The 12,252-nt window shown below is 39.1% G+C and overlaps 1 protein-coding gene across 2 annotated transcripts in view; it reads right to left on the bottom strand.

Moving 5' to 3' along the window:
• Positions 1-12,045, bottom strand: part of KIF5B (kinesin family member 5B) — a 47,058-nt gene extending 35,013 nt beyond the window's left edge. For both annotated transcript variants that reach the window (XM_082740783.1, XM_082740784.1), the window contains exons 1-2: positions 11,460-12,045; positions 3,232-3,319 (exon numbers count right to left, since the gene is read on the bottom strand). In XM_082740783.1, the coding sequence (XP_082596909.1) occupies positions 3,232-3,319; positions 11,460-11,585 (214 nt within the window). In that variant the 5' untranslated portion in view covers positions 11,586-12,045. The remainder of the gene's footprint in view (positions 1-3,231; positions 3,320-11,459) is intronic.
• Positions 12,046-12,252: the final 207 nt, after the last annotated feature.

Raw genomic sequence — 12,252 nt, 5'->3', positions numbered from 1 at the left:
TTCAGCATTCAGTTCCAAACAGTAAAGCAGGAATTTGCTGTGAAGTAAAAGGACCTGAATTTTGAGGAGGGAAATTTCACTAAATGAATGACGTCATCTTAAAAATTGTAAACAGTAAAGAAATAGAACAGAAGGTAATAGAAACATGTACCTTAGGACTTTAGGACAACAGATTCCAAAGAGTTCTAAGAAAGGTAAGATATGAGACCATTATTAAGAGACTATATAGGGCATGAGCTTTTTAAAATATTCAGAAAAAGACTAATGTCTGAGTAGACCTATACTGCCCAGAAAATAAAATGTTAACAGACAATATAAGACAGAGGGTAGTCCCATTTTATTAACACCTTCTTCAATATTATCCTGAAAATGAAACAACAGAATAAACAGTCAAGAGAGACTTCAAGGCTGAGGTCTGAGACAATGAAAAGAATGGTTTTAAGTGAGCTCAAGTTTCTAATTATAAGAGAATATTTCATAGATAAAAATTTCCCAGCTACTATAGCTGATTTTTAAAAGCCACGGAGAACAAAAGCAACAGAAGATGACTAACTTGTAAATGTTATACTTATTTTCAAAAAGGAAAAATGATAGATTATTTTTGGTACACCAAAATTTCACTGAGGAAAACCTACAGTTGAACTAAACTCATTTCCTGTACCATGACTTCATAAAAGGACCCAAGTTTTTCATCATATTCTTGTTGACATGCTGACAAAACTAAAAACCAGCGAACTATACAAGAGAATCGGAAGTTGGCTGACTACCCAGTGCAACTTTTAGAAGACTAGTAAGGACCACAGCCCATTAAGCATCTTATAAATGATTTAGAGCAATATTTTTCAAACTACAATGTCTATAAATAAGGAGTTTAGCAGAATTCCAAAATCCTGCTGGATTTGGATTAATTTCAATAATCCAAATATGCTGAGAGCCAACACATATCCCTAACGAGATAACCATAAAAACAAAACTCAAAATATAATCAAGAGCTAAAACGAACAACAGGGAATCCACACTTTAAAAGCTAACAGTCAAGGGCCCCTGGGTGGCTCAGCTGTTAAGTGCCTGCTTTCAGCTCAGATCATGATCCTGAGGTTCCTGGGACTAAGCCCCACATTGGGCTCCCTGCTCTGTGGGAAGCCTGCTTCTCCCTCTCCCACTCCCCCTGCCTGTTTCCCTCTCTTGTTGTCTGTCAAATAAATAAATTGAAATTAAAAAAAAAAAAAAAAAAAAAGCTTACAGTCAAATTTTAAAAACTTCAAGTATTAAATGGGATTTAATGTTGGCTCCAGCAGATGTGAAAAAGACCTTAAACACTTAAATTGCTCTTGAGCTCATCAATCAATACCTTAGTATTTTTTAAAAAGTAATGTAAAATCTTAGTCTGTACTGATGAAAAAAGTACATTGAAATACAAAGAATGTAATATAATTGTGTTCTGTAACAGATCCACTTGGAAAACTATTTGATGCCTACAAACAAAAGATGACACTGCCTGTTCTTCTTGCAATCATTTATAGAATCAAGTTAATTCTCCAACAGCTTCTATCAGTTTTTCAGCATCCAGTCCACTCTCTCACTAATACCATTCCTGTTCTAATTCTTGATGGTTCCGGTGTCCATGTAGCAGATGATCCTACTAAAATACCTAGTTTCCTCCAGATGCCAACTAACCTCTAGACCTTTTCATTACTACCTACACTGCCTTCCTAATGTTAATTAAGTACCTACCTCCTATTATTCCTTCTAGTACCCTGATTTCAAAAAACATTCCAGCTCACAAAGACTGTAACAAACTAATCTTACCACTTCCTTTCACTGTCCCTCAAACCCATTCCCCCCAGCTGTATTCTCCTTCCTCTCATTCACCTTAGATTCCATGGTTCACTATTATCATTCTCTTGATTCATCTTCAATTCTTTTGCCCTTCTCCCCCTCTTTTATAATCGCCTGGCAAAACCCAACTAGGTAAATTCAGCTCTTCTGGCAGCTAACCTCAAGTGGGCCCTTGGCAATGCTGCCTGGCAATACTGCCACATTTCTTTTGTCCCTTCCCTTCTACTGCCAGACAACTTCACTCCTTCTCTTAGAACTGCCTACCCCATCTTCACTCTGGGCTAACTTTGTACCCGTGCTCATAGACAAAATGGAATTTTGAAAATCTGTATTATCTTCCATCACACCTATAGACTTAGTTCTACCCCAAAACTCTACCTCTTTTCCTCTTACTGGATGAACTGTTTGTGCTCCTACTTAACCCTAACCTGTCCACCCTTATACTGAATTCCATCCTCTCCACTCTAGGGAATGTTACAAGACAGGTTTTTGCCACAATCTAAGAAGTACTTTCTAACAATTAGAGCTGACAAAAAGTAGAATAAATTATATCACAAAGTAATGGCTATTTAACTCGAAGATTCCTTTGACAAAAGAGCGTTATGTAGTAATTGGAAGTCCAAATAATCAATCACACCCTCTCAGCTCCAGGGTTCTATGGTTTTAGAAAGTATAAACTTGAAAAAGCTTAGTATAAAGTAATAGTATTAACTGGAACGTACGCACTTTTCTCACCCTTGGTAACCTCTGTTAAATTCTTCAAGTGTTTTTCTGTTGAACACAAGAGGAGTCTTTGGGGAAGAAAGAACAATGGAATGGAAGAATGACCAATTGCTACCATTTTCTACTACTATTTAGAAACCCATTTAACCATTTTGTAATCATTCTCAAACTGCTGCATTTCCAGAACTGCTACCTTAAAAATTCTCTTGGGAATATCTAATAGAACTGCATCTTCCAAGAACAAGTGTGTAATTCTAATATTCTTATACTACCTTTCACTAAGTATTGTATATAAATTACATCGTGGAGGGGTGCCTGGGTGGCTCAGTCAGCTAATCAGCTGCCTTCAGCTCAAGTCATGATCCCAGGGTCCTGGGATGAAGCCCCATGTTGGGCTCCCTGACCAGCAGAGAGCCTGCTTCTCCCTCTCCCTCTGTCTGCAGCTCTGCCTACTTTGTGCTCTGTCAAATAAATAAAATCTTAAAAAAAAAAATTAGATCATGGAATTTGAGCCATAATGTGTTTACTAATTGTATCTGATCTTTTCATTATTTAAACAACTTTCTTCTACTAAAAAAAGGAGTGCATTAAAAATGAAAAAATTGGGCAATGGGAAAGATCACAAAATTTTACCTTTTGTTAAGACAACAGCATGTTAAATATATTTACCTTTAACAATCTTCTTTGCACAGTCATTATACACTTGCTCTTGAGAGGTGTTTGACTGGAACACTCGGTCAAATGCATACGGCTTGGACTGAAAAATAGAAACAAAGATTTCAACTACACAAAGTAAAGGTGAACGGCCACTTCTAAGTTCCTTTAAAGATGTCATTATATATTTAACCTTCTAAATAGAGTACCTACTATATATATTACTTCGTGTCACAGAATCTTGTGGAAAGGACCTTAAGGATCACAAAGTACAAATCCAATAGAATGAACTCCACAAAACCAAAAATGTCTATTTTTGTCTTTGCTCTATTTCCAGGGCTTACCACTACTATAACAAGCACTCATATATTGCTGAGTGAATTTTATTTAAGGACTGTCTACTCTGGCAAGCACTAAGACTATACTTTCAATAATAGTATCATTTTGCCGATAAAGAAACTAGAATCCTGAAATGTAAAAAAGGTGTTAATGACAAAATTAAAATTTAAATTCAAATCTCCCACCAATTCAGAGCTCCCTCCACTACTCCCATTAGGCTTTTCATTTTACTGCAATAGCTTTTCAGTCATTTCATTCATTTAAAAATTTTTATGGGATGCCCGATACACTAGACATACATCTCACTAGAATGATGACCAAGACAGAGACATGCTTTAGTGGAGGTTAAGTAATAGTGGGACAAACATTAGACAAATAATTATGTGACTAGCATTCTGACTCATGCAACAGAATGCTATGAGAGCATATAAGAGAAAAACCTGAATCTGGGAGAAGGCAGAAGAATGCCAGGGAACCACTCTGGAGAAGGGATATTTAAGAACTGAAAAAAAGAGTAGCACCTAGCTCATTGCTTGCCTCTTCAATATACTAGTCTCGGGAGGGTGAATGCAGGAAGTACCCTAGGCACTGGACGCATAAATCCTAAGGCAGAGGGCGCCTGGGCGGCTTAGTTGGTTAGCTGCTTCTGCTCAGGTCACGATCCCAGTGTCCAGGGATGGAGCCAAGGATCTGGATCCCTGCTCAGCAGGGAGCCGGCTTTTCCCTCTCCCTCTGCCTGCTGCTCCCCCTACTTGTGCACACTCTCTTGTCAAATAAATAAATAAAACCTTTAAAAAAAAAAAAAAAAAGATCCTAAGGCAGAAATGAGGCTGCAGAATGCAATAAACCAAAAGTTAAGTTGGAAGTTATGGAGCAAAGCTCCAATATGACAACACAGTAAAAAGGCAAATAACAGCAGTATTATTTTGAAAAGTTCTGACCTTGTGGGCCTCCTGAAAGGATCCTGGGGACTCATTTAAAGAACTGACACAGTCTGAAGTTGAGCCAGAGGGATGAAATGAAAAATATTAGAGTATAGCATCCATGCAAGTGAAGGAAAAATTACTGAGGGAGTGATTGTGTCAAATATAGCTGTGAGGTCAAGACAAAATTGAAAAATAGCCATTTAAAAAGGTTAGCGTGGAAAGAGATTAAAAAAGAATGGGAAGTAGGGGCACCTGGGTGGCTCAGTTCTTAAGTATCTGTCTTCACCTCAGGTCATGATCCCAGAGTCCTGGGATCAAGTCCCATTGGGCTCCCTGCTCAGAGGGAAGCCTCCTTCTCCCTCTCCCAGTCCCCCTGCTTGTGTTTCCTCTCGTGCTGTGTCTCTCTCTGACAAATAAATAAAGTCCTAAAAAAAAAAGAAAAAAAAGAAAGAAAGAATGGGAAGTAACAAGTAGAGAAATCTGGCTGAGGGTCTAAAGACTTTTTTTTTAAAGGACAAGATCTGAGCAGGTTTAAATGTTGGCCAGAACAATCTAGTAAACTAAAAGAAAAAATAACATATACAGATGTAAGAAGAGAGCAAGGAGGTCTAGTATTTGAAAGTATATGCTTGCTCTCTACCCTTTCTTAAAGGAAAGGAAGGAATCTAGACCTTAAATACAAAACAATCATGGCCATCCAAAAAATCCTTAACTTTATAGAATACTTCCTAGGCCTCTGCTAAAAAAGACCTTACTTTTTAGGAATTATGCTTCACAATCTCCTTCCCCAAAACTTGGAATAACAGTTAAAATGAAAAGTACAATGAAACAGACATTCCTAAATGGCTATCCAAAATCATTAATAATTCTCCTTCCCTTTGCAGCTTCCCATTACATAGGCTGGGAAGCTAACTACCTGATAGCCTAGTCTCCTTGCAACCAGTGGCCACATGACCCATTTCTGGATACTACAAAGTAAGTGACGGTCTGCTGAAGGGTCTTGGGAAAGGGTTTTGTTTTTTTGTTTTTTTTGATAAAAAGGACCATCTCAGCTGTAGCTGCCCTTTCTCCTTTCTGGAATGATGAAGCTGTAGCATCCATCTTAAAAACATGAAGAAAAATCAATAGCTTAAGGATGACAATAGATAACAGATTCAGTAAGCAGCAGCACTAGGGGCCCATCCCCAGACTTTTAACATGTAAGAATAATCTCTTTAAATCTCTTTGTTGTTTGTTTGCCCTCTGCAGCAGAAAGCATTCTTAAAGGATATACTATGATGACTTCACTTTGGCATCAATTAAAAGTTGGCATCTTAATGTCTATTCTTTGCCTGTGAGACAAACATAAAAGTGTCCTTTAAAAAAAAAAAAAAAAAAGATAGATTGATTTATTTGGCAGAGAGAGACAGACAGACACACACAGAGAACATAAGCAGGAGGAGCCAGAGAGGAGAAGCAGACTCCCCACCAAGCAGGGAGCCCGATGTGAGACTCTATCCCAGAACTCTGGGATCATGACCCCAGCCGAAGGCAGCCACTTAACGACTGAACCACTCAGGCACCCCTAAAAGTGTCCTTTTGCTAAAATTCTACAAAGACATTAACCTTCAATTTTACAGGTGCAACGAAAAAAAAGAGACAATCTATTCTTTTAGTGATTATACAAGACGTATTTGTGATAAACAATTTTTTTTGTGATAAACAATTTTTAAAACACAAGTACATTCAAAATAACAATCAGCAGCCAATGATAAACCACACTAATTTTTTCTATGTGAAAAGAAAATAAATTTTCCTCTTCATGTATCCAGAAAACATTTATTTAGCACCTGTAAGGTTATCAGAAATTGTAAACGAGTAAAAGAATTTTAGAAATGTTATTTAATTAGTACAGACTATAGGGTTCAAAGAACAGAAAATAAGACTGGGTAGAATCTTGAAATATACAGCTCCTGGGTGGCTCAATCAGTTAAGCATCTGCCTTTGGCTCGGGTCATGATCCCTGGGTCCTGAGATCAGGTCCTATGTTCCTGGAATCAAGCCCCGCATCAGGCTCCCTGCTGGATAGGGAGTCTGCTTCTTCCTCTACCCTTCCCCCTGCTTGTGCTTTCTCTCTCTCAAATAAATAAGTAAGATCTTAAAAAAGAAAAAAATCTTGAATATAAAGCTAAGAAACTGTGTAAAATAGGATCAAATACAAGTGGTTCAGTAATGTTAACAGAACTGAAATGGAAACAACCTCTAGCATTAAAGAACTCACAATCTGGCAGAGTCAAGAACAGACTGCGACTAGCCAAAATACACATTTAATAAAAATGCATAAAAATATACTATGAAAACAAAAATTAAAAATTGATTAACTCAAACTGTGCTTGCAAGAAGCAAATTGAATTGATCAACAGAAAATAGGCAATAGCATGAAGAAAACTGCATCCTTCCAAAAGAAGTAATAACATACTAAAATAAACATTTAAAAAATATAAAGAACAAACACCACTGAGCTTGAAGTTATCCCATTATTACATCAGTAAAAAGAGTGGTCATAAACCATTTAGAAAGAAATATACCAAAAATAATGGGTAACAGGGACACCCAGGTAGCTCAGTCAACTGAAGCATCTGCCTTCAGTTGAGGTCATGATCCCAGGATCCTGGGATCGAGTCCCCCATCTGGCTCCTTGCTCAGAGGGGAGCCTGCTTCTCCCTCAGCCTGAGGCACTCCCTGCTTTTGCACATTCTCTGACAAATTAGAAAAAAAAAAAGAAAGAAAGAAAAAAGAGGGTAACAGTAAAACTTGCCTAAAAAGTACTTTATGCAGGTGTTTACTATGGCATTCCTTACAGCAAACATGCAAACTAAAAAATAACTAAGATGGGATTAAGTGTTATGTTCTATCACTGTTGAATCAAAAATTAAGTGCTAAGCATTAAGTTGACAAAGATCTTTTAATTCCAAAACTAAACTATAATTTTGGTATGTAAGGTAAATGTTTAATTAGAGATCTAGTCATGAAATTACTAACTGATAATAGCTTCCTGGAATGAAAAACAAGACTTATGAAATATAAAAATTACTTCTAATAGTCTACAATTAAGGGACATCTCCTAACCAAAACTTTTCAAACAAATTAAAGAAAGGAAAGCTCATTATCTGGACATCCGTATCTTAAAAACCTGGTTCTTGGCCTTGAAATGTATATTAGGTAGTCTTATTTCTATGAACCTTCAAAGATACTTCAACTCATAAAATATATTCACACCTGACAGGCTTCAAAGGGACAAAACCAAATAGGAATAAGCTTATTTGTACTGCAACCACAACGTAGATTTTTTTTTTTCTTTTTAAGATTTTATTTTAAAGTAGTCTCTATGCCTAACTTAGGGCTTGAACTCACAACCTTGAGGTTAAGAGTCACAAGATCCACTGACTGAGCCGGCCAGGGACCCTATATCTTAGATTTCTTAAGTGAAGTGGCTCCTGTCTATATCTGGAGAGACCAGACTGAACACCAAATCTGGTTATAAAGGTCACCCTCCTAAGCAGGAATATACCTTTCTCTGGAATTCTGAATAGTGACCCTCAGATCACATGGGATTGTATCTTACCAGACTTTGCTTAGTCTGACAATGATTGTTAGTTAACATATCATAATTGTACAGGTATGTGATGAGGGCTTCTTTCTCTAAGATTTATTTGAGAGACAGAGCAGCCCGCCTGTGCATGCATGCACATGTGTGAATGCTCATGCAACCTGGGCTAGGGGCAGGGGCAGAGAACCTTGTGGAGCAGGAGGCAGAGCTCAATCTTGGGACCCAGGAGAACATGACCTGAGCTGAAAACAAGAGTCAGGAGGAAGGCTTCTTCTCTTTCAATTTTCACTCTTATGGTAATGAGGATCAAACACCATAACATCGTTCATTTGAAAAGAGAAATCCTGTTGAGCTATAGACAAGGACTAGACAAGATGATCTAATTAGGTTTTACTTTCCTTTAATTTCAATGAACTGCAACAGCCTGTTGTTGGTTCTGACAGTCTATTCAGTATACCATATAAGGAACCATGATTGGTCAAGATACTTAACAATACAAATATGCACATTCCACTTTTACAATTCATAAAAGAGTAACTTTTTCTATTTATTTTTTTTTCCTGGAGGTTTCAGCAGGCTTATTTCAACTACATAAGATGTTACCCTTGTCCTCTTTTGTGGATAATAAGTTCTCTTATTTAAAGCAAATTCTATTTTTATCAAGTAAAGGTTTTCCTTAAATAATTCACTTAATTCATTTTTGTGATGTGGTATTTATACCTCTTCAACAAGCACTTAATTACCCTAAAGAGTTGTATAAAGACTGTAAAACATAGAGCAACAATACAGGATTACAAGATTTGCCTGCCACAGGATATATTATATTAAAGTCACTGATGTAACAAGAATAAAGTTTTGACAAAAGTGAACTTAGATGAAAATGAGAATCCTCAGAAATTATTTTCTACAGGAGCACAGACTATATCTATAATTCGATCACATTATAAACTAAAATACTTACCCTTTTACATTTTGATTTAACCAGAAGATTGTATACAAAATGTTTTAAAAAGATCACGTTTAAAATAATTTAGTTTTAAATGCCACATTGCAGCAATCCTTTCTTAAAACTGTTTATTTGGAATCAGGATCCAGTAAAATGAACAAAACAAATCTAGAGATTTTTAGAACTTTAAAATTTCACTCTCCCAGCTATACCTCATAAATTTTCAACAGCCTTTGAAAAAATTCATTAAAAAAAATTGAGATGTCTTGTAACCAATAACTTAGTATGTGCAGGATTAGCTTTTGAAAATAATGAAGTAAACATGCCGCCTTACATTTCTTAAGGCTAGGTGACTCTGCTGTATTTCTGCTTAAACTTTAAAATAAAAAAAAAAAGACTAAAGATGCTTACAAGTTTACCTAAAGGCCAACTGTTTATTACAGATTCACAACTCAATCACTTATCCATTATTTCTATTATTATTTATATTTATTTACATTGCTCAGGAAACTTAAATAAGAACTTATAAGAACTTTATTCAAAGGAAACAACCTAAAATACAAGTGTGCTTACTGTGGTAACTATTTTAACTCTTTCCTCCTATGTCTTATTTGGGCAGAAAGCTGCCTTCTCAATGTATTTTGGGAATCCTATCATTCCAACAATGAATCTTGGTAATACTTACAGATTTGCTTAAACACACACAAAAATCTGCAAAAATAAGATATTCTTTATACAAGTCTAAAAGGAAAATCGTTTTGATGTATCAATCACTGTTGAGCAGCTGAATAATCACAAAAACTATGAGAAACTAGTAGCCAGTTTGCCAACTAACCCAGGCCTTGCAAGCTTCCTGATTCCATGTCAGAGATATCCTAAAGGAAAAGGATGACTACTGTGCTTAATTAACTTCGTAGTTTTACCAATGTCATTTATCGTTTTTCTCATGAACTTGTTAACAAAAAAACCAGCCACACAGTAGTAGCTGGCAGTTGTTGGTAATCTAATGACTTCTTTGCCAAATGCCTACAGAGCAACAGAGAGCTATGACATTCAATTTCTAAAGCTGAGCTTTGCAAACTTTCACATAAAAATTCTTAAAAGAACTTCAATCCTGTCTTGTAGGTCAATGCTCTTCACCATCAGTGTCCCATCTCCTATGACCCCCTTTGTTGCTTTTCCAAACTAAACTGTGCAAACAATATGCTAAATATGGAATGCCATCAGAGAAAAAAAAACTAACATTTAGATTCTGTACCATGATAGCAACGTAGAAAAAATTCTGCCACAATGGCATTACCAAAAAAGATAGATTTATTTTAGTCACAATTCACTCTTCTGTAAGCAGTGTCCTACTACCTACCCATTTTAACCTTCCTGAACGGGGGTTGTAAAATATTTGCAGATACCTTTCAAGACCAGAGATCAGACCTAAAATAAAATAAGTTAAAAAAAAAAATCAACCTTATATTCTGGTTTCCCTGACAATAATCAACCAACTCTGGTCATGTTTTATACCACAAAGGACACTACTTCTCCATCCTTGAGATTTATCAAAATCGATTTTTCAAGGTAGAAGTAGGGATCTAGTACTAACAATAAATCCAATTTACTGATCAAATTTATTTTCTTTTTAAAGCTTGCATTTGTAATACCCTGATACAAAGTTAACACTCTTTGCTATACTGCTACCCCATAAAACCCAGTAAGAGTATATAGGTCATTCTGGGCACCTATTTGACCCAGTCTGAGTTGGCCAGATCAGCTAGAAAACTGAAGAAAACTTGATCACTCCTATTTCAAAAGAGAACTCAGTCTTTTTACAGTCGCCGATTCGCAATTTTTAATAGTTAACGTGAGCATTCATTCATCACTCAAAGGACGGGTGGGTGAACGTAAGAGATACAGGTATATTTGCAGTCATTCGATAATTTTTCCTCCTCCCGAGAGAAATATGGTTCATCACGTAGCTGTGCCTTCTGTTTCTATACAACTAGGTATGTTTACTACTTAAGGTACAGTAGGGCTGGTCTTGAACCTCAACATTCCTAGCTGAACTTTAATCCTGCACGTGTTACAAATGGTAAACTTGCGGGCAGTCCAAAACACCAACAGCAAGTGCGCACATACAAGCAGAAACGTACGCAAATATGCACTAAACTCTCCCCGGACAGTTCCTCCAGCGCCCCAGGTGGGGGAGTGTCCCACACGGAGACCAGGCGCCTCCCTTCTCTCCGAACTTAAGACCCGGTGAGGGCGATCCAGCAACACCCGTGGAGCTGCGCAGTCTCCCTCCCCAGGGTTATTTGAACCGGCAAACTCTACCGGGGGGCGGGGTTGGGGACACCACTGCTCGTTCTCAATTCTGCACCCCGCCACTTCCCAGAACTCCGGGCCCAGCCAGGAGCAAAGGAGCAGGACGGGGGGAACCGGGCTCACTCACCGCAATCATGACCGTGTCTTCTCCCTGAAACTTGGCGATGTACTTATCGCCGCGGTTCACCTCAGACTCGTTGAGAGGTCTGAAGCGACACATCACTTTGATGTTGCACTCGGCCGGGTCCGCCATCTTTCTCGCTGCCGGGGCCGCAGGCCGGGAGCCACTCCCCGCCACTCAGTCTGGAAGGAAGCGGGCCCGAGCTGAAAGTAAGGGTCGCGAAGGTCGGGAGAGTCAGCAGTCTGCAGCGCCGCGCTTCCCCCGGCGGGAGTGGCCGGGAAACCCGGACTCGAAGCACCGGTGCCGGTAGCCGTCGCCCTGAAGCTCACTTCCGATCCATCATGGCAGCCATGGCGGCGGCGGCACGGGTGGAGAGTCCGCGGCTCCTCAGCTTCTCTCTCTCCTCGGACTGGGCAAACTACAGGGGCTCAAAAGGATTCCAGACCCCGGGAAAGTCGCCCCCCTACTTCTTCGGAGACAGCAGGCCCGGCACACCTTTTGCTCGACCGGCTGTCCGCTCGCCGGCTCGCCGGCAGCCGCCCGATCACTCCCGAGGCCGCAGACCGGCGACTGGGCGTCGGGATGGGCGGGGCGCGAGGAGCACGGCGCAAGCGCGGCGGGTCCCGGCTCCCTGACAACCAATCCGCGTCCGCGCCCGGCCGCGCCGCCGCCCTACCGCCACTCTTCGCCCAGGGGTCGCGGATTCAAGTTTTACCGGCCGCTCACTGCCAGAGGTGCCTTCGGTTACTCCAATGCCTGACCTGACCGCAGAACTTCCCAGAGCAAAGGCAGATGCGTT

The sequence above is a fragment of the Mustela nivalis genome (genome assembly GCF_964662115.1).
Source record: "Mustela nivalis genome assembly, chromosome: 7".
NCBI classification, from domain to species: domain Eukaryota; kingdom Metazoa; phylum Chordata; class Mammalia; order Carnivora; family Mustelidae; genus Mustela; species Mustela nivalis.
This window is presented reverse-complemented; position numbering and strand designations above follow the sequence as displayed.